This window comes from Papio anubis, chromosome 16 (assembly GCF_008728515.1).
Source record: "Papio anubis isolate 15944 chromosome 16, Panubis1.0, whole genome shotgun sequence".
In the NCBI taxonomy this organism is placed as follows: Eukaryota; Metazoa; Chordata; class Mammalia; order Primates; family Cercopithecidae; genus Papio; species Papio anubis.
The window spans coordinates 59015552-59037997 of NC_044991.1; the positions used below are offsets into that span (position 1 = coordinate 59015552).

The following is a 22446-nucleotide window of genomic DNA, read 5'->3' on the forward strand; positions in this document are numbered from 1 at the left end:
AATGAAGGCAGCTGGCAATGTCACAATCTTAAGCTCTTTTTGACTCAACACCAACTGGTGCCATTCATGCTACCCTCCATGAATGGCACCAACGAGAAATAAAAGTTCTCTGTTTGTAGCCCATACAAGCAACCAAGCCACTTTTGAATCATTTTCTCAATAAGATCATTTTTAAAAAAAGTCTTGTAGCCTTATCTTTTCTAAATGCATTATTTTAGTGGTTTGGGGAAAGTTTATATTCCTGGGCTGTTTTTTGGGTCAAGATAGTAATAGGACTTCTATCTTAGGCAATATGACAGATGAGATTTCTTGAAAAGCTTATCAACACAACACACTTAAAACTGTTGGCCAAAATATAACAGATATCCTTTGAACTGTGTAACTGACCTGCGTATGTGGAGGGGCAAGGATTGGTAGAAGAAAAATCCCCAAGGGACCACCACCCTAACACAGACACACACACACACACACACACACACACACACACAGAAGAAAAATAAAAAACAGAATTGTCACTAACTGATTCTTCATTCGTCATTTTCCTTGGGGAAATCATTGATTGTCTCACAAACAGGAGTTGAAGTGTCATGGGGCCCACTGGGCAAGGAGTTGGAACTGAGACCTCACCATAAAGCTGGACCCTTCAGAGACCCCCACCCTTAGTAAAGGTGTAATTAGAACCAATTTACCCTTCAGCAGTGGGAGACAACTAGGAAGCTCGGCAGCTTCAGTGTAGGGAAAAAAACTTTTCTCCTGAGAAATCTTTTTTTTTTTTTTGTGACGGAGTCTTGCCGTCGCCCAGGCTGGAGTACGATGGCACCATCTCTGCTTACTGCAAGCTCTGCCTCCCGGGTTCAAGCGATTCGTGTACCTCAGCCTCCCGAGTAGCTGGGATTACAGGTGCTCGCTACCACCCTGGCTAATTTTTGTATTTTTAGTAGAGACAGGGTTTCACCATGTTGGCCAGGCTGGCCTCAAACTCCTGACCTTGTGATCCGCCTGCCTCAGCCTCCCAAAGTGCTGGGATTACAGGCATGAGCCACGGCTCCCAGCAATAATTCTTAACCTTAGATGAGTCCTCAGGCTAGTCTGAGAAATGCTAAATAAGATGTTACCATAAAGTTTACTGTTCTTGGGGGCCCAGGCAGATGTAAATGCTAAACATCTCGGAGTCAAACATCTTTGACTCCTATAATGGTCAAATTACATAATAATTACATAATAAAAGATGGGTTTTTTTTTGTTTGTTTTTTTGTTTTTTTGTTTTTGAGACAGAGTCTCGCTCTGTCGCCCAGGCTGGAGTGCAGTGGCCGGATCTCAGCTCACTGCAAGCTCCGCCGTCTGGGTTTATGCCATTCTCCTGCCTCAGCCTCCCGAGTAGCTGGGACTACAGGCGCCCACCACCTCGCCCGGCTAGTTTTTTGTATTTTTTTTTTAGTAGAGACGGGGTTTCACCGTGTTAGCCAGGATGGTCTCGATCTCCTGACCTCGTGATCCGCCCGTCTCGGCCTCCCAAAGTGCTGGGATTACAGGCTTGAGCCACCGCGCCCAGCCTAAAAGATGTTTTAAATGAATTATATAATTGCATAATTGTATAAGAAAAGATGTTTTAAATAAGTTTTTAAAAAAAGCCTGTTCGGCCGGGCGCGGTGGCTCAAGCCTGTAATCCCAGCACTTTGGGAGGCCGAGACGGGTGGATCACAACGTCAGGAGATCGAGACCATCCTGCCTAACACGGTGAAACCCCGTCTCTACTAAAAAATACAAAAAACTAGCCGGGCGAGGTGGTGGGCGCCTGTAGTCCCAGCTACTCGGGAGGCTGAGGCAGGAGAATGGCGTGAACCCAGGAGGCGGAGCTTGCAGTGAGCTGAGATCCGGCCACTGCACTCCAGCCTGGGTGACAGAGTGAGACTCCGTCTCAAAAAAAAAAAAAAAAAAAAAAAAAAAAAAAAAAAAAAAAAAAAAAAGCCTGTTCATGATAAACCCTCAGAAAACCAGGGAATAGTGGGAAATTTACTCAATTTAGTACAGGAAACTATAGGAATCTACAGCCAGTATCATTCTTAAAAGCTGAAATAGAGAATGCATTCCTCTTATGATCAGGAGCAAGATAAGGATGTCAGCTGTTACCACTTTTAGTCAACTTTGTACATACTAGAGTTTTCACCAGTGGAATAAAGCAAGAAAACTAAATAAAAAGCATAAATATTGAAAAGAAAGAAGTAAGTCTGCCTTTATTCACAGATGACATCATTGTATCCAGAGAAAACTCAAAGGATTTACAAACTACCAGAACTAATAATTCAGCAAGGGCGTCAAATACAAGGTCAATGTACAAAATCAATTATACTTCTATATATGTATCGGTTTCCAATTTGTGACAAATTGTCACAAATTCAATGGCTTTTAAAAACACTAACTTACTATCTTACACTTATTTATTTATTTGAGATGGCGTCTCACTCTGTCACCCAGGCTGAAGTGCAGTGGCACAATCTCGGCTCACTGCAACCTCTGCCTCTTGGGTTCTCCTGCCTCAGCCTCCTGATTAGCTGAGATTATAGGTGTGCACCACCATCCCGGCTAATTTTTGTAATTTTTAGTACAGATGGGGTTTCACCATGTTGGCCAGGCTGGTCTTGAACTCCTGACCTCAAATGATCTGCCTGCCTCGGCCTCCCAAAGTGCTGGGATTACAGGCGTGAGCCACTGCGCCTGGTCCCTATCTTACAGTTAATGAGATCAGAAGTCTGAAAGGGTTCTCGCTGGGCTAAAATCAAGGTGTTAGCAGGGCTGCCTTCATATCTGGAGGCTCTAGGAGAGAAGCCCTGTTTTTTGTCTTTTCTAGTTTCTAGAGACTGTCTCATGGTCCCCTTTCATGTTCAAAGTCAGTTCTTCTCACAGTGTGTGACTCTGCCACTCTGACATTGACTCTGCCTTCTTCCACATTTAAGGATCCTTACATTGGGCCCACACAGAAAATACAAAATAATCTTTCTATTTTAAGGTTCTTTGATTAGCAACCTTAATTCCATCTGCAATTTTAAATTCCCTTTGCCATATAATGTAACACATTGATAGGTTCTAGGGATTAGGACATGGACATCTTTGGAGATGGCCTTTTTCTGCTTATTATAATTTACTATCATCAGGTAGAAAATGAAATTTGAAAATACTGTATCCAATAGCATCATAAAATAAAAAACCCATGAATAAATTTAATTAAAAATGTACAAGGCTGCTATACTGGAAACTAGAAAATAGTGTAGAAAAATTTTTTTAAAACATTTAAATTAATGGAGAGACCATATTACTCATGGATTGGAAGGCTCAGTACCTTATAATGTCGCTTCCTGAAAATATCTGTAGATTCAATGCAATCCCAGTCAAAATCTCAACATGTTTTTTCGTAGAAATTGGCAAGCCAATTCTGAAATTTATGTTGAAGTACAAAGGACCCCTAATTGCAAAGACAATCCTGAAATCAGAATTTACTCTACCTGACTTCAGGATTTACTAGAAAGCTACAGCAGTAATTAAGCCAATGTGATAGTGACATAAGGATAGACAAGTAAATAGAACAAAACACAGTCTCGAGATAGATCCACATACACATGGTCAATTGAATTGTGACAGACGTGCCAATGCAATTCAATGAGGAGAGGAAAATTTTTTTAACCAAAGGCTCTGGAGCAACTGGATAAACATATGGAAAATGGAATTGAAAGCATGAGAGAGGATTAAAGATAAAATACAAAAAGACGAGGACAGCTTGACTAGTGTTGGGGGAGTTGGAAGGGCTTGAATGGAAGAATGAAAGAAGATTTCACTGTGTTTCAGTGGGGCTTGCTTCTGCCAGTTTTGTAAAGCAGTATCCTCCACTCCTCTCTGCCGCTCTTTGAGGGGTAGGCTGGTGTGCTAAGCAGAATTCTAAGATGGGCCCCAAGATTCCCACCCCCTGGCGTACATGCCTTGTACAATTATCTCTCCTTGAGCATGGAGGAGTCTGTGAATTTGATGGTATGGTTACTATGGTGATTACCTTCCATTACTTAAGACTCCATCATAGGTGACTTGGAGAGGGGAGGATTGGAAGTTAGAGGGATGTGCTCCATGTGGCCTGGAGGAAAACAAACGTGCATGTTGTGAAGTGCCTATGGGGGCCACACTGCAGGGAGCTGCAGGCAGCCTCTAGGAGCTGAGAGCAGTCCCCAGCAGACAGCTAGCAAGTAAACAGAGACCTCCATCCTACAACCCCTGGCAACTGAATTCTACCAACAACCTGAATGAGCTTGGAAGGGGACCCCAAGCCCCAGATGAGAGCCATAACCCCAGCCATCACCTTGACTGTGGCCTTGTGAGAGCTGAGCCGATGATGCAGCTAAGCCATGCCCACGATCCTGGCCCATGGAAACTGAGATAATGGATTCCCATCATTTTAAGCCACTGATTTTGTGATAATTTGTTACCCAGCAATAGAAAATGAATGCAGATGGCAGGTCTGTCCCAGCTGCAAATGTCATCCTGCACAGGACCAATTTCGATTTCTCTCGTCATACGTGCCTTAGGAATCGGTCTTCCCAGGACAGAGGGCCAAGCTGTTTTGGACATGGTTGAAGTGAAATAATACCCACCACCCACTGAGGATTTGAAAGGTCCATTTGGGGTGAAAGGAATTGACATTGCTCTGAGTCTTTGACCTAGCCCCTTCTGGGATCAATTCAATCAAACATTCCAAGTTAAGAGTAGAAAGTCCAGATCGGCTGGGTGTGGTGGCTCACACCTGTAATTCCAGCACTTTGGGAGGCTGAGGCGGGCGGATCACCTGAGGTCAGGAGTTCCAGACAAGCCTGGCCAACATGGCGAAACCCTGTCTCTACTAAAAATACAAAAATTGGCTGGGTGTGGTGGTGGGCACCTTTAATTCCAATTACTAGGGAGGCTGAGAATCACTTGAACCCAGGAGGTGGAAGTTGCAGTGAGCTGAGATTGCGCCACTGCACTCCAGCCTGGGTGACAGAGCGAGACTCCATCTCAAAAACAACAAGGAAAAAAAAAGTTCAGATCCTTCTCACACAGTGTATTGAGCTGAGCTTTCAAAACTGGGGTTCAGGGCTGACCTTTGGAGTACTGAAAATCAGGCATTTGCTATACTGGTCATATCTGTGGAGCAAACCTGCAGTAAGGTGGTACCTTGGATACTTGGGAGTTCATTCATAGCAGATAAATTCTGGTCCGTTTGCTGGGGACATGGTGGCCAGTGGAACTTGATCAGACTGGACCTTCATGTCTCAGAACCTAGGCATTATTGAGTCTGATGGTTTCGGCATTTTAATATGTGCAGTAAGTTAACGTGGGAAAGCAGGGCAGATATACAAAACCAGTTACAGCCTTTTCCTTTCCTCATTGCAGAACCAAAATTACAAGGGCCATGGATTGTCAAAGGGAAAAGAGCGGTGAGTGGTCCCATCCAATCCAACAATCACAGACAACCAACCTCCCTCCCTCCCTCCCCTTTTCAATCCCTCTCTCACTTTTCTACTTCAACAATTATAAAGAAAATGATAGTAGAAGTAGTAAAGCTAAACCATTATTGAGCACTTACCATGCGCCAGGCTCTGGGCCTGTCACTTTACCTGTATTGGCTCATTGAATCCTGACCCCAACCATTTGAAGTAGATACTACTATTGTGCCCATTTTACAGATGGAGAAACTGAAGCTCAAAAAGGCTAAGTGACTTGCTCAAGATCACATGATCAGTTAGGGGCAGAGCTTGTTAGACTCCAGGGCCCGCTATCTAACTTTGGTCTCTCCTGCCTCCTTCAACAACCCTGTGATGACTTGATGACTTGAATGTCAGCTGTCCTCTGATCTGCTTCACTCTGCATCAACAACCTGGATGCCAAACCCAGCACCCCTTTGGATCTCCTAAAGAGAATCCACTTGCACAAAGCAGGAGTGAACAATGTAGACTTTATTGAAGATTTTTGTAGGGAGTTAGAGGAGGTAGTTTACATAGCAAATGTTTTGATAATCTATTCTCTGGCTCATTAGATATTTCTCTCTCTCTCTCTCTGTCTTTCTCTCCTTTTCTTTTCTTTCTTTTCTTTTCTGTTCTTTTCCTTTGAGTTTCGCTCTTGTTACCCAGACTGGAGGGCAATGGCATGATCTCAGCTCATGGCAAACTCTGCCTCCTGGATTCAAGTGATTCTCCTGCCTCAGCCTCCCGAGTAGCTGGGATTACAGGCATGCACCATCATGCCCAGCTAATTTTGTATTTTTAGTAGAGACAGGATTTCTCCATGTTGGTCAGGCTGGTCTCGAACTCCCGACCTCAGGTGATCCACCTGCCTCAGCCTCCCAAAGTGCTGGGATTACAGGCGTGAGCCGCCATGCCCAGCCAGATATTTCTGTTCTTTCTAAAGTCCCTCCTGGCTATACCACCACTGAAGAGGGCATGTGTGATTTGGGATGCTTCTCTCATGCAGCGCCCATCTTCTTTGCCTTCTTTCTCTCCATACTGACTATCCCACCAACTTCAAATCTCTCACTCTCTTATGCAGGGCAACTCAGCAATGTTCCGGATCCTGGCCCTAAACATACATGCCCACCCGACCCCCATCCCAACAAAACAAAGAGCACTTAACAGGCCTGTGTTAGGCTGTTTTTGCATTGCTATAAAGGAATAGCTGAGACTTTTTATTTATTGATTGATTTATGTTGAGACAGAGTTTCGCTCTTGTTGCCCAGGCTGGAGCGCAATGACCTGATCTTGGCTCACTGCAACCTCCGCCTCCCAGGTTTAAGCGATTCTCCTGCCTCAGCCTCCCGAGTAGCTGGAATTCCAGGTGCCCGCCACCATGCGTGGCTAATTGAGACTGAGTAATTTATAGAGAAAAGAGGTATAATTGGCTTATGTTTCTACAGACTGTACAAGCATGGCACCAGCATCTGCTCAGCTTCTGGTGAGGCCTCAGGGAGCTTACAATCATGGTGGAGGGCAAAGGGGGAGCAGGCATGTCACATGGCAAGAGTGGGAACAAGGGAGAGATCCCAGGCTCTTTTAAACAACCAGATCTCCCATGAACTGAGTGAAAACTCACTTATCACCAATGGGATGTTGCCAAACCATTCATGAGGGATACGTTTTCAGGATCCAATCACCTCCCACCAGGTCCCACCTTCAACACTGAGAATCACATTTTAACTTGAGACTTGGAGGGGACAAACATCCAAACCATATCAAGGCCCCATCTACTTATTTCATAAAGGCACACACACACACGCACACACACACAGGTATTTACCATAAAACATTTTTTATTTATGTGCCTTATTAGGGCACATGTAGATATGTGTTCCACTACCAGTAAGAGAAAACTCGTAATAGTAGCTTAAACAAATTGTATTTATTTTCTTCACATTACAAAGAGCCTGGAGTGCTGGTACAGTGGTTCAATAATGTCAGAGCCAGCGTCTTCATGATTGCCTTTTTTTTTTCTTTTTTTGAGATGGAGTCTCACTCTGTTGCCCAGGCTGGAGTGCAGTGGTGCGATCATGGCTCACTGCAGCCTTGATCTCCCAGGCTCATGCAATCCTCCCATCTCAGCCTTCTGAGTAGCTGGAACTACAGGCTCATGCCAGTGCACTTGGCTATTTTTTTTTTTTTTTCAAACTCTTGCTCTGTTGCCCAGGCTGGAGTGCAGTGGTGTGATCTCGGCTCACTACAGCCTCCACCCCAGAGGTTCAAGTGATTCTCCTGCCTCAGCCTCCCTAGTAGCTGGAACTACAGGCGCCCACCAGCACACCTGGCTAATTTTTGTATTTTTAGTAGAGACGGAGTTTCACCATATTGACCAGGCTGGTCTCGAACTCCTGACCTTGTGATCCACCCGCCTTGGCCTCCCAAAATGCTGGGATTACAGGCGTGAGCCACAGCACCCGGCCTCACTAATTTTTTTTATTTTATTTTTTTTATTTTTTGTAGTTATGAGGTCTCACTATGTTGCCCAGGCTGGTCTCCAACACCTGGCCTCAAGTGATCCTCCCACCTCGGACTCCCAAAGTGTTGGGATTACAGGCATGAGCCTTCATGATTGTCTTGACCTCTTCCTCATGGAGACCAAATGGCCGCTATAGCTCCAGCCTTCATGTCATGATCAAGACAGGAAGAAGAGGGGAGGGAAAACTCAAGCCACATCCCTTCCTTCCGTCCCTCCCTCCCTCCCTCCCTCCCTCCCTCCCTCCCTTCCTTCCTTCCTTCCTTCCTTCCTTCCTTCCTTCCTTCCTTCCTTCCTTCCTTCCTTCCTTCCTTCCTTCCTTCCTTCTTTCCTTCCTGAAAAGACCAAAACTGTCCCAGGAACTTACCCTTTCTAGCAGTCTTATGTTTCTATCTTATTGACTAGAATTGTGTAACGTGGCCACCCCAACTGCATGGGTAGCTAGGAATACAAGTTATGTTAAGTGTCATTGTACTGTTATTACTATTCTGCACCCTGCTTTTGTCACACAAAATATGTTTCATGTTTATCCACGTTGGCACATGTATCTCTGGATGCATTGTAACTGCTACCTCTGTTTCATTGTGTATCACACGTTATTTACCCATCTTCCTGTCGAAAAGCACTTATGAAGTACTGGCTTCAGCAGAAACTGACCCTGGGGGAAGGATGTGAGAGCAAATGGTTTATTTGGAAGGTAATTCCAGTGAGCACTGACAGGGAAGTGGGGAAGTAAGACAGCTGAGGAGGGAAACCAGTAAAAGGTGCATCATCGACAGGTAATTGCTGTGAGCAAGTGGGCTCAATCCCCCCAGGGAATTCCTGGGAGAACGTAGAATGCACTGCAGACTCATCCTAAGTGAGAGATGAGAGACTTAGCGGATTTATCCACCAACTCCAGTCGTCACTGGTTGTATGCTGCTGGCAGAGGGGCAGTTCACTCTGGTGCTTCTAATCTGCTCCACATGCTGGCTGAGCAGACTCCGGGGGCCAGGGAAAACCCTCAGGTAGCATCGAAGGTGCTGGCAGTGGGAAGCTCTTTGATTTGCACGCACAGGAGTGGTGAATGCCAAAGGATATGGGTAGACCACCAACAGTGTGTGCCACAGGTTATTTCTGTAACAATATTAACAATTACAGATAAGTATCTTTGCACATGTGTTTCCTGGTAGAAATGCAGAGTACAAACCCAGGGTATAGAGCTAGGATAGGTTGCTGAGTTTAGGGTACGTGCATATTCGATTTTACTGACAACTGCCCAGTGGCCCTCCAAAGTGCGTTCTACCAGCAGAGGAGGAGTTTCCATTTTATCCCATTGTTGCCAAAACTTGGACCTTTAGATTTTTGCCAGTCTGATGTGTGTGACATAGTCCTTGATTGTTGTAATATGCCGAATTGCTCTCCAAAGATGTGTCCAATGTGCACCCCATCAGCATTGTAAAATAATTGTCATTTCTCCACATTCTTGCGAACATTTGATATTTGTCTGATTTTTAATATTTTCTGCAACCTGATGGATTTTGAAATTGTATCTCTTTGTCGTTTTGGGTCTATTGCATATATTTTTAGTAGTCCATGTTGTCTCCTCTATTGACTTTTAGCTAAACCTCCTAATTTTATCTTTTTTTTTGTCATATTATTTGTAGAGATGAGGTCTTACTATGTTGCTCAGCCTGGTCTCGAATTCCGGGGCTGAAGTGATCCTGACTTGGCTTCTCAAAGTGCTGGGATTATGGGCATGAGCCACTGTGCCCGGCCTATTTGATCTTTTAAATGGTTACTTTAGAGCAGCAGTTCTAAAAGTTTAAGCTCAGGGTGGGTCCCTTTACAACTTAAAAATTATTGTGAAACGAATTAACTTTTGTATATGTGGCATACATCTAACAATGTGTACCATATAAGAAATTTAAGCTGATAAATTTTAATTTATTTTATTATTTTGTTTTATTTTTGAGACAGAATCTCACTCTGTCACCCAGGCTGGAGTACAGTGGTGCGATCTTGGCTCACTGCAATCTCCGTCTCCCCAGGTTCAAGCAATTGTCCTGCCTCAGTCTCCCTAGTAGCTGGGATTACAGGCATGCACCACCACATCCAGCTAATTTTTGTAATTTTTAGTATAGATGGGGTTTCACCATGTTGGCCAGGCTGGTCTCGAACCCCTGACCTCAGATGATCCACCCACCTTGGCCTCCCAAAATGTTGGGATTACAGGCATGAGCCACCATGCCCGGTCTAAGCTGATAAATTTTAAAAATACTTATTCATTCATTTAAAAATCAATAAAATACTCATTACATAATAGCATAAACTTTTTTTTTTTTTTTTTTTTGTTTGGAGACAGGGTTTCACCCTGTCACCCAGGCTGGAGTGCAGTGGTGTGATCTCAGCTCATTGTAACCTCCGTCTCCCGGATTCAAGCAATTCTCGTGCCTCAGCCTCCCAAGTAGCTGGGATTACAGGCTACCACACCCAGCTAATTTTTGTATTTTTAGTAGAGACGGGGTTTCACCATGTTGGCCAGGCTGGTTTCGAACTCCTGACCTCAAGTGATCCGCCTGCTTCGGCCTCCCAAAGCGCTGGGTTTACAGGTGTGAGCCACTGTGTTCGGCCCAACATTTTTATGAGTTATAGTTATATTTCCCCACCAAAATGTACTGAGGTGAGTAGTAGTCATTTTACATTTTTGTGAATCTCTTTAACGTTTGGCTTATTGGAAAACATTTGACTTTCCAGATCTTCTGTGCTCAATCTGTTAATATAGATTGTTTTGGTCGAAGGACAGGAAGAAAATCCAGCCTCACAAAGATAGGTATTTGGAAAAGGGAAGACTTTGTGTACCCCTGAAAGAGAGTTGGGGACCCTGAGGAATATTTGAGACCACACTTCACAACCTATGGCTCTAGGGGATTACAATATGCATCCTTACCTTATCACCTTCAAGTCTACCTTGAAGCATAATTACACCACTTCAGGTACAACTAAGAACCCTACAGCAACACACTTCTGTTTGCTCCCCTCTGGTCCTTTGTGCTGCTATTTTTGTCATATATGTACTTGTAAATATGTTACAAACCCTTCATTACATTCTCACTATATTTGCTTTAAATAGCTACTTGTATTTTTTTTTTTTTAATTAAGACATGGAAGAAAGTATTCCATATTTACTCCACTCATCTTTCCTTCTGAATTTCCATCTGGTATAATTTTCCTTCAGCCTGAGGAACGTTCTTTAGTGTTTCTTATAGTGTGGCTCTGTTGGCAATAAATTCTCTCAGCTTTTATTTATTTGAAAATGTCTTTATTTCACTGTCATTTTTTAAGTAAAGTTTTACTGGATATAGAATTCTAGGTTGATCTTTTTTTCTTTAAGCACTTGAAAGATGATATTCTTTTGTCTTTTCAGGCTTATGTTGTTTCTGATGTGAGGTCAGCTGTTCTTTTTTTCTTTTTTTTTTGGGGGGGGAGGACGGAGTCTCGCTCTGTCGCCCAGGCTGGAGTGCAGTGGGGCGATCTCAGCGCACTGCAACTTTCACCTCCCAGGTTCGAGGGATTCTCCTGCCTCAGCCTCCGAGTAGCTGGGATTACAGGTACCCGCCACTACGCCCAGCTAATTTTTGTATTTTTAGTAGAGACGAGTTTCTCCATGTTGGTTAGGCTGGTCTCGAACTCCTGACCTCAGGTGATCCACCTGCCTTGGCCTTCCAAAGTGCTGGGATTACAGGCGGGAGCCACTGTGCCCGGCCAGAGTCAGCTGTTCTTGTCTTCCACTCCCACTCTCCACCCCCCCCCCCCCCCCCCCTATGCAATGTGTCTTTTTTTCTCAGGCTTTTTTTTTTTTTTGAGACTGTTCTGTTTTTCAGCAATTTGGCTATGGCTTACCTGGGTGTAGTTTATGTTGTGTCTATCTTGCTTGGGGTTAATTGAGCGTCTTGGATCTGTGAGTTGATAATTTAATCAAATTTGGAAAACTTTTTAGCCATCATTTCTTCAAAAAATATTTTCTGTCCTATCTCTTCTTCCTCTCTTTCTTGAACTTCAGTTACATGTATGTTAGACTGCTTGATATTATCTCACAAGTCGCTGAGGTTCTGTTCATGTAAAAATTTTTTCTCTAATTCAGTTTGAACAATTTCAGTTGGACTGTTATAAAATGTATGGTTTTTCCTTCTCAATGCCCAGTCTCTTGTTAAGCACATCCATTGAACTTTTAATTTCAGATATTACATTTTTCCCTTCTAGAATTTCCATTTGGTTCTTTTTTTTTTTTTTTTTTTTTTGACAGTTTCTTACTCTGTCACACAGGCTGGAGTGCAGTGGTGCGATCATGGCTCACTGCAGCTTTAACTTCCTGGGCTCAAGTGATCCTCCCACCTCAGCTCCCCAGGTAGCTGGGACTACAGGCATGTGCCACCATGCCTGGCTAATTTTAAAACTTTGTGTAGAAATGGGGTCTCACAGTGTTGCACAGGCTGGTCTTGAACTCCTGGGTGATCTTCCCACCTCAGCCTCCCAAAGTGTTGGGATTACAAGTGTGAGCCACGTGGCCATTTGGTCCTTTTCTGCAATAACTCATCTATTCACACATTGTATCCATCTTTTCCCATAAATCCTTTAACATATTTATAGAGATTTTTAAATTCCTTCTCTAATGATTCTGATAACTGAGTCATTTATGGGTTTATTACAATTGGCTATTTTTTCTCTTGATTATGTATTACATTTTCCTACTTTGCTATTGCATGTGTTATATTTTTAGAACTGCACTCTGGATCTTGTGTATGAAAAGCAATTATATATAATAAATTTTAGTCTATATATACACACACATACATACACACACTTTATAGAGTATGTAAGCTCCTTCCTCTGTCTAGCGGTTAGGGTTAGGGGCTGATCTTTCAGATTCCTCCTAAAGCTGAATTGAACATGGATTGGGCTGCAGCTTTAATTAAATTGTGTGCACTCCAGTCCAGTCTCCTTCACTGCCATTTTGAGCTTGTTAGTGTTTGAACTAGGTGGGGCTGCAGTGCCCATTATTGTTTAATTTATTTTTATTTTTAGAGACAATGTCTCACTATGTTGCCCAGGCTAGTCTCCAACTCCAGTTTTTCATCTGTCAACATAAAAAAATAGAGACAAATCTCCAGGTAAAAAGGTTTTATTTGGGAATAATATACAAGAAGTAGAACTGCAATCTAGGATGTCCATATAGACTAGGATGGCCCCCAGCATGTCTGAGAACAAAGGAAAAGATTAAGGTTCTCCTGGGGAAAGAGGAGATTTACGTAAGTTGTTTCAAAAGAAAGTTCATTGGTGCTAGCAGGGTTTTTTTATGAGAGCTGGCGAGTTCAGTAGCAGATTGGTGAGTGTCAGTAGTTGCTAGGTAGGATTTGGAGTCTTGGAGTTCTTGTTAGGCCCTTGCAGTTTTGGATTGGGCCTGAGAAACAGTGTCAGGCTAGTATTCTTCTGTTAGCTGCTAGCTGCCCTTGTGCTGTTAGCAGTACTTGTGTCTCATGTGGTAAGCTGTGGTTTGGAAAATGTTCTTGTGATGGTTCTTATTATCTGGCAACTCATACATGAGAATCCTCCCTTCATGACTTTCCCTGGCTCTGTTTCTTTACTTTTTTACTTTTTATTTTTTGAGATGGAGTCTCACTCTGTCACCCAGGCTGGATGCAGTGGTGGGATCTCGGCTGACTGCAACCTCTGCCTCCCAAGTTCATGAGATTCTCCTGCCTCAGCCTTCCAAGTAGCTGGGACTACAGGTGTGCACCCCCATGCCCGGCTAAGAGCATGGGGCGGAGGCTGGAGAGCAGTGGCGTGATCTCGGCTCACTGCAGCCTCTGCCTCCCAGGTTCCAACGATTCTCCTGCCTCAGCCTCCTGGGTAGCTGGGATTACAGGCACATGCCACCATACCTGGCTAGAAGCTGGGAAAGGCAAGGAAACAAATTCTCCCATAGAGCCTCCAAAAGGAATGAAGCCCTGCCAACCCATTTCAGTCCCTCTGACTTCTGGGACAGTAAGGTTATTCATGTATTTATTTATGTATTTATGTATTTATTTATTTATTGAGACAGGGTCTCACTCTCTTGCCCAGGCTGGAGTGCAGTGGCACAGTCTCAGCACACTGCAACTTCCACCTCCCGGGTTCAAGTGATTCTCCTGCTTCAGTCTCCCTAGTAGCTGGAATTACAGGCGCCAGCCACTACGCCCAGCTAATGTTTGTATTTTTAGTAGGGACGGGGTTTCACCATGTTGGCCAGGTTGGTCTGGGACTCCTGACCTCAGGTGATCCGCCTATCTCGGCCTCCAAGAGTGCTATGATTACAGGCAGGAGCCACTGCGCCCGGCCTAATTGTTTTGTGTTTTTAGTAGAGATGGGATTTCACCAGGTTGGTCAGGCTGGTCTCCAACTCCTGACCTTAAATGATCAAATGATCCGCCCGCCTCGGCCTCCCAAAGGGCTGGGATTATAGGCGTGAGCCACCTCGCCGGGCCCCTGGCCCTATTTTGCCAGGGTCTGACATAAGTGACTCCATTTTGAATCTGACAACTTTCACATACCACTAATTATAATGTTAGCTCGAGTTTTTTAAGATGCTTTTATCAAGTTGACGAAGTTCCTCTCAGAGTTTTTAAATGAATGAGTGTTTAATTTTTGTCAAATGCCTTTTCTGCATCAATTGATATGATCATGTGATTTCTCCTTTTTAGTATGTTAATGACCTTTTTTTTTTTTTTTGAGACAGTCTCTGTCGCCCACACTGGAGTGCAGTGGCGCTATCTCAGCTCACTGCAACCTCTGCCTCCCCAATTCAAGCGGTTCTTCTGCCTCAGCCTCCTGAGTAGCTGGGACTACAGGTGTCCACCACCACACCTGACTAATTTTTGTATTTTTAGTAGAGATGGGATTTCACCATGTTGGCCATTCTGGTCTTGAACTCCTGACCTCAAGTAATCTTCCTGCCTCAGCCTCCCAAAGGGTTGGGATTATAGGCACGAGACACCATGCCTGGCTCATTGATTAATTTTTGAATATTGAACCAGCCTTGCCTGCTGGAATAAACTCTGCTTGGTTATGGTGTATAATCGTTTTTATATATTGCTGAAATCTATTTGATTGCATTCTGTTAAGGATTTTTCCATCTATATTCATAAGGGATATTGGTCTGTGGTTTACTTCTTGTGTACTGTCTTTGGTTTTGATATCAGGTTAATACTAACTTGGCAAAATTGAATTTGGAAATTCTCCCTCTTCTTCTATTTTCTGGAAGAGATTGTGTAGGATTGGTGTTAATCCTTCTTCAAATATTTGGGGAAATTCTCCAGTGAAACCATCTGAGCCTGGAGATTTCTTTTTTGGGAGGTTTTGAATTATGAATTCAATTTCCTTAATAGCTATAGAGCTATTCAAATTACCTATTTCATATTGGATGAGTTGTAGTAATTGTGCTTTTTGAGGAATTGGTCCATTTCATCTAAGCTGTCAAATATAGGTGTGTAGAGCATTTCCTCATTGTGGCTGTGATACCTGCGGGCTCCATAGCAGGAGCCTCTGTTTCGGTCCTCTTATTGGGTAGCTGGGTCTTTCTTTTGTCAGTCTTACTGACAAATAGGCTTGTCGATTTTATGGATCTTTCCAGAGAACTTGCCTTTTATTTTACCGTTTGGCTATACTGTTTTTCTGTTTTCGATTGTATTGATTTCCAGCTCTCCTCTAGGCCCTCTTTAACATCACCCCAGAGTGGGAGGGCACCTCATTACTGCCAGGTCGGGGAGGAAGTCCAGGCTCCACACGTGGTCTCCACTGCTCAGTGGGGGTGGAAGCCTCATTACCGCCTGGCAGAGGTGAAAGCCTGGCTATGTCTGTGGCCTTCTCTGACAGCACCGGGCAGGGGTGTTGGGTGCCCTGCTGCAACCTCAGGGGAAGTCTAGACTCCCTACCCAGCCTTTGCTGGCATCACTGGGAGTGGGCCACAGATGTGTTCTTGGGGATCCAGCTGGAGTAGAGCAGTGATGTCCAAGTCTTCTGCCTGGCTAGGCTGCTCCTTTCTTGGTCCTTTGGCTAGAAACGGGGTGCTTTTGTTGAAGCTTTATCGTCTGTGCCCATTGGCATTTCTGGGTTGGTGGCTTTTCATCTCCATATCTGAACTGTATGAGATAAAAAGAAAACTCAGGGAATTCACCACCTTGTAGTTCCCGTGGTCCTGAAGTCCCCAGCCAGTCTGCCTTCTTCTCTATCTTTTCGTCTTGTATTTGTTTTATAGATAATATCTTGAGTTTTCAGTTGTATCAGTAGGAGGAATAGGAAAAAGTACATCCGCTTCATCTTCCCAGATGATTGCCAGGAGAGGGCTTTGCAAATACTTATCATTTCATGTAAGGATTAGTCATAGCACATGGAAAGCAACCAGATCATGCCTGGCACATAGTAGGCTTGGATACAATGATCATTATTTTTTAATGATTCGAAGATGCTATAATTCTCAATTTGATTATGCTAAGTGTTATCATGCTCTAATGCTAAATTCTAAAATACAGTGTGGAACTTTCCAGGTATGGAACTTGACTTCTCTTCCTCCCACTTTTTTCCTCTCCCTGCGCCACCCTAGGAAAATCATTGATCCTGAGCAAATGTTCATTGCCTTGTCTTGCAGAGAGCAGAGAGCGTCAATCCGGTTCAAGACCACCCTCATGAACACACTCATGGACGTCCTTCGCCACAGGCCAGGATGGGTGGAAGTGAAGGAGTAAGACACTCCCCCCAGCCTTGTCCCTTCTTCCCTTTGTCTCACAGGTCCTTGTCTTCCTTCGGTTTTCTCCTAATTCCCCTGGGTGGCCACTGGGACTTGTCCCAAAGTGGCTGTGATATTTATTTAGCACCCACAATGTGCCAGGCACATTATCGCTATCATCTCTGTCTTATTTAAGCTTTCCAACTAAACCGTAAGATAAGATTATGTTCAGGCCGGGCGCCGTGGCTCAAGCCTGTAATCCCAGCACTTTGGGAGGCCGAGGCGGGTGGATCACGAGGTCAGGAGATCGAGACCATCCTGGCTAACATGGTGAAACCCCGTCTCTACTGAAAATACAAAAAACTAGCCGGGCGTGGTGGCGGGCGCCTGTAGTCTCAGCTACTTGGGAGGCTGAGGCGGGAGAATGGCGTGAACCCGGGAGGCGGAGCTTGCAGTGAGCCGAGATCAGGCCACTGCACTCCAGCCTGGGAGCACAGCGAGACTCCGTCTCAAAAAAAAAAAAAAAAAAAAAAGATTATGTTCAGAGTTATGAAACCAATTGCTTAAAGTCACACAGCATTGCAAGCGTCAGAGCAGGATTCAAACCCAGGCGCATTTGTGTCCTACAGCTTTCGGTAGAAACTAGGAATGCAGCTACCACAGACCTGTGGCCTGGATCCTCCTGTGATGGGTCCAGATCAAGGACTGCTCTTCCCTGGCCACTTGCTAGTTCTGTGACTTTGGCCCGTAAGCCTGCCTTTCTTCTTTCATGCTGGCCTCTGGGGACACTGATTGAGACAAACCAGCATGTGATGCCTGGCACAGAGTAGGTGCTATTAGTTAGGGCTAAGGATTGGATGTATGCAATGGAAACCCAAAGTAAAAGAGGCTTCGACATGCTAGAAGTTTATCTATCCCATTGAAGTTCATATGTAGGAAGTTCAGAGATGGTAAGGGGGCCCCACAGAAATGTGAGATCCATCTGCTTCTGTCTTTCCACTCTACTATCCCTTAGGTGAAGTCCTTGTTTTTCATAGTCCAAGATGGAGTTCCAGCCTTGCTTTCACATTCCAAACAGCAGGAGGTAGGCAAGAGGCAATAAAAGGCATAAGCCAGGTGCAGTGGCTCACACCTATAATTGCAGCCCTTTGGGAGGCCAAGGCGGGAGGATCGCTTGAGTCCAGGAGTTCAAGACCAGCCTGGGCAACATGGCAAGACCCTGTCTCTACAAAAATTTTTTTTTAAAAGTTAGCCAGGCACGGTGGTGTGTGCCTGTAGTCCCAGCTACTTGGGAGGCTGAGGTGGGAAAATTGCTTGAGTCTAGGAGGTCGAGGCTGCAGTGAGCTGTGATCACACCACTGCACTCCAGCCTGGGTGACAGAGTGAGACCCCGTCCCAAAAGAAAAAAAGAAAGAAAGAAAAAAAGAAAAGGCAAGCCCATCCCTTGAAGGACACAACCCAGGAATCTCTCACAGCTCACTGGCCAGACCTTAACCATAGCATACACCCAGCCAAGCAAGGAATCTGGAAAATGTAGGTTTTTTTTGAGACGGAATCTGCTCTGTTGCCTAGCTGAGTGTGGCACAATCTTGCCCACTGCAAGTTCCATCTCCCCAGGGTTCCCACGCCGCATTCTCCTGCCTCCCCAGCCTCTGGAGTAGCTGGGACTACAGGCGCCCGCCACCACACCCAGCTAATTTTTTGTATTTTTAGTAGAGATGGGGTTTCACCATATTATCCAGGATGGTCTCGATCTCCTGACCTTGTGATCCACCCACCTCGGCCTTCCAAAGTGCTGGGATTACAGGTGTGAGCCACCACGCCCAGCCGAATCTGGAAAATGTAGTTTTTATTCGGGGAAATACAGGCTAGATTTTCTCAAGTAAATGCTGAAAATTCTTTTACTGTAGAGAAAGGGGAGAAGGGATAAGAGGGATAGCTGCCCTGCTGTGTGGTGCTCAGGAAATATGTGCTGCTTACCATTAGCTAAGCCTTCTGGACACTCTGTAGCATTTCGCATGCATGATCTTTTAGTCATCCCAACAAATCTTTCAGGTAGATGTTATCATCATCCCCATTTTACTAATGAGAAAACTGGGCACAAAGTAGTGAAAATGCCATGTTTGAGGTCACTCAGCTTGTGAGGGCTTGGGCTGGGATTTGCATCAATACCTACATGTTGGAAGAAAAAATATATAAAATCTTTTAAATTTTGATTAAGTCCAAAAAAAGTATATATATACAATTTCGTGTCTTTTAGAATATTCACAAAGTTGTGTAATCATCACCATTTTTTTTTTCCCCACATACCTGCTATGTCAAAACCACGATCTAATTCCAGAACATTTTCATTATCCCAGGAAGAAACCCCATACCCACCAGCAGTCATTCCCATTTCTCCCTCCCTCCAGCCCCTGTCTGGGGCCCTGTCTCTATTTATCTATTCTGGACACATCATATAAGTGGAATTATACAATATGTAAACTTTTGCCTGTCTTCTTTCACTTAATGTAATGTTTTCAAGGCTTATCCATGTAGCAGTATGTATCAGTACTTCATTCCTTTTTTTGTTTCTTGTTTTGTTTTTTTGAGACAGAGTCTCAGCCTGTCACCCAGGCTGGAGTGCAGTGGCGCAGTCATGACTCACTGCAACCTCAACTTCCTGGGCTCGAGTGATTCTCCTGCTTCAGCCTCCTGAGTAGCTGGGACTTCATTCTCTTTTATGACTGAATAGTATTCTACTGTGAAGGAGTACCACATTTATTTATCTATTCATTAATTGATAGGTGTTTAGGTTATTTCCACCTTTGGGCTGTTATACATAATGCTGCTGTGAACATTCATGTATGAGTTTGAATGGACATATGTTTTCACTTTTTGTGGGTATATACATAGGAGAGGAGTGACTGGGTGATATGATAACTCTATGTTTAACTTTTTTAGGAACTGCTAGACTGTTTTCTCAAGTGGCTGTGCCATTTTACATTTCCACCAGGAGTGTATGAGGGTGCCGATTTTTCCACATTCTCACCAACTCTTGTTATTATTCATCCATTTATTTATTTATTTATTTAGAGAAAGGGTCTCTCTCTGTCACCTAGGCTGGAGTGCAGTGGTACAATCACAGCCAACTACAACCTTGACCTCCTGGGCTCAAGTGATCCACCCACCTCAGCTTCCTGAGTGGCTGGAACTACAAGCACACACCACCATACCTTGCTAAATGTTTTAAGTTTTTTTTTGTAGAGATGGGGTCTCATTATGTTACCTAGGCTCATCTTGAACTTCTGGACTTGAGTGATCCTCCTGCCTCTGCCTCCCAAAGTGTTGAGATTATAGGTATAAGCTACCGTACCGACCCTCGCATTTATTATGGCCATCCTAGTGGGTATGAAGTGGTATCATTGTGGTTTTGATTTGCATTTCCCTGATGGCTAACGATTTTTAGCATCTTTTCATGTGCTTATTAGCCATTTATAAATCTTCCTTGAAGAAATATCTATTGCCCATGTTTAAATTTAGTTGTCTCTTTATATTCGAGTTATAAGAATTCTATCTTATAAGGGTATTCTTATATACGATTTGCAAATATTTTCTTCCATTTTGTGAATTATCTTTCCTCTTTCTTTACTGTGTCTTCTGAGGTAAAAACTTTTTCATTTTGATAAAGTCCAATTTAACCTATTTTTTCTTTTGTTCCTTGTGCTTTTGGTATCACATCTAATAAACCATTGTCTAATCCAAGGTCACAAAGATTTACTCCTATGTCTTATTCTAAGAGTTTTATAGTTTTAGCCCTTACATCTAGGTGTTCGATTTAATTTTTTATATGGTGTGAGTTAGGGGTCCAACTTTAATATTTTAAAATACTTACTTTTAAACTTTTTTATTTTGAAATAACTTTAGACCTACAGAAAAGTTTCAAAAATCATACATAGCTTCCTCTTTTAGCAGTTTCACCACCTTTCCCTGTTAGCAACTTATGTAATCATAGTACATTTGTCAAAGTCAGGATGTTAACACTGATATATTACTGTTAACCAAGCTGCAGACATCATTTGAATTTCACCAGTTTTTTTCCACTGACATCCTTTTTCTGTTCCAGAATCCAATCCAGGATCCCACTTTGCATTTAGTTGACCTTTTTTACCTTAAATATGTTTCAGTTCCTTAGTCTTTGTCTTTCATGCCCTTGACACTTTTGAAGAGTACATTTTGTAGAATGTCCCTTGAATTGGATTTGTCTGATGTTTTCTCATCATGAGGTTATGGATTTTGGCAGGAATATCACAGAAGTGGTGCTGTGCCCTTTCCAGTGGAACTCATCAGGAGTTTGTGATGTCAATGTGTCTTATCACTGGTGACAGTACCTTGATTGACCATTAGATTAAGGTGGTGCCTGCCAGGTTTCTCCAATGTAAATTAACTTTAAAAAAATAATTAATAAGTATCTCATGGGCAGATACTCTGAGACTGTGCAAATATCTTGTTCCCAACAAACTTTCATGCAATGGTTTTAGCATTTTTTGATAATTCTTTTTTTTTTTTTTTTTTTTTTGAGACAGAGTCTCACTCTGTCACCTAGGCTGGAGTGCAGTGGGACAATCATGGCTCATGCAGCCTTGACCCTCTGGGTTCAAGTGATCCTGCCACCTCAGCCCCCTGAGTAGTTGGGACTACAGGCCCATGCCACCATTCCTGGCTAATTTTTGTATTTTTTGTAGAGATGAGGTTTAACCATGTTGACCAGGCTGGTCCCGAACTCCTGGGCTCAAGTAATCCCCCTGCCTTGACCTCCCACTGTGCTGGGATTATTGGCGGGAGCCACCGTGCCTGGCCTTTTTTGAGGATTCTTGCCTAAATCTAATATTATTACAATAATTGCAAAATGGTTACTCTCTGTCATTCCTTCTACATGTATTAGGTGGCATTCTTCTGTAGAGAAAGTTTTTCTCTTCCTGCCCCTTATTTAATTATTTAGTATCAGTTTGGCTCATTGCAGTCTATCATCTTGCCTAGAGGTTACCACACCTAGATTTTCCCAATAGGACACTGAGGCCCAGAGAAGAGGGCAAGGTCACATAAGTGCTACTGCCTGACAAGACGAGAATCAGGGCTCTTGACTCCTGTTCTAGTGCTCCTTGCACTGTGTGACATGACTTGGTAAAAACATCAGGGTGGCGAAAAGGCAGGACTGGGCATCTAGATGAAGCCCCAGCCAGCCAGCCAGGAATCTGCGAGTCTATGGTGTCTGAGGGTTTATAGAACACATGGCCATTTCCTTTTTTTTTTTTTTTTTTTTTGTGAGATCGAGTCTCACTCTGTCGCCCAGGCTGGAGTGCAGTGGTGCAATCTCGGCTCACTACAACCTCTGCCTCCTGTGTTCAAGCAGTTCTCCTGCCTCAGCCTCCCGAGTAGCTGGGATTACAGGAAACTGCCACCACGCTGGGCTAATTTTTTTAGTTTTTAGCAGAGACGGGGTTTCACCATGTTGGCCAGGCTGGTCTCAAACTCCTGATCTCAGGTGATCCACACACCTCGGCCTCCCAAAGTGCTAGGATTACAGGCGTAAGCCACCATGCCCAACCAGCCACTTCTCCAGTGGGTTTCCATCAGTTCTTGAAACCATTCTTGCAAACCACTGTGCCTGGGCACAGCCACAGGGGAGGTTTGGAGAAGGACCAGGCCCCAGATTTTCATGAGTA

General features: G+C 43.9%; 1 protein-coding gene across 5 annotated transcripts in view; it reads left to right on the forward strand.

The window, feature by feature from the left end:
- The window catches only part of TTLL9 (tubulin tyrosine ligase like 9), a 73315-nt gene that overhangs the window by 11668 nt on the left and 39201 nt on the right, over window positions 1-22446 (forward strand). For all 5 annotated transcript variants that reach the window (XM_031656647.1, XM_031656646.1, XM_031656644.1 and 2 more), the window contains exons 2-3: window positions 5413-5456; window positions 16664-16756. In XM_031656647.1, coding sequence (XP_031512507.1) covers window positions 16701-16756 — 56 coding nt within the window. In that variant the 5' untranslated portion in view covers window positions 5413-5456; window positions 16664-16700. The remainder of the gene's footprint in view (window positions 1-5412; window positions 5457-16663; window positions 16757-22446) is intronic.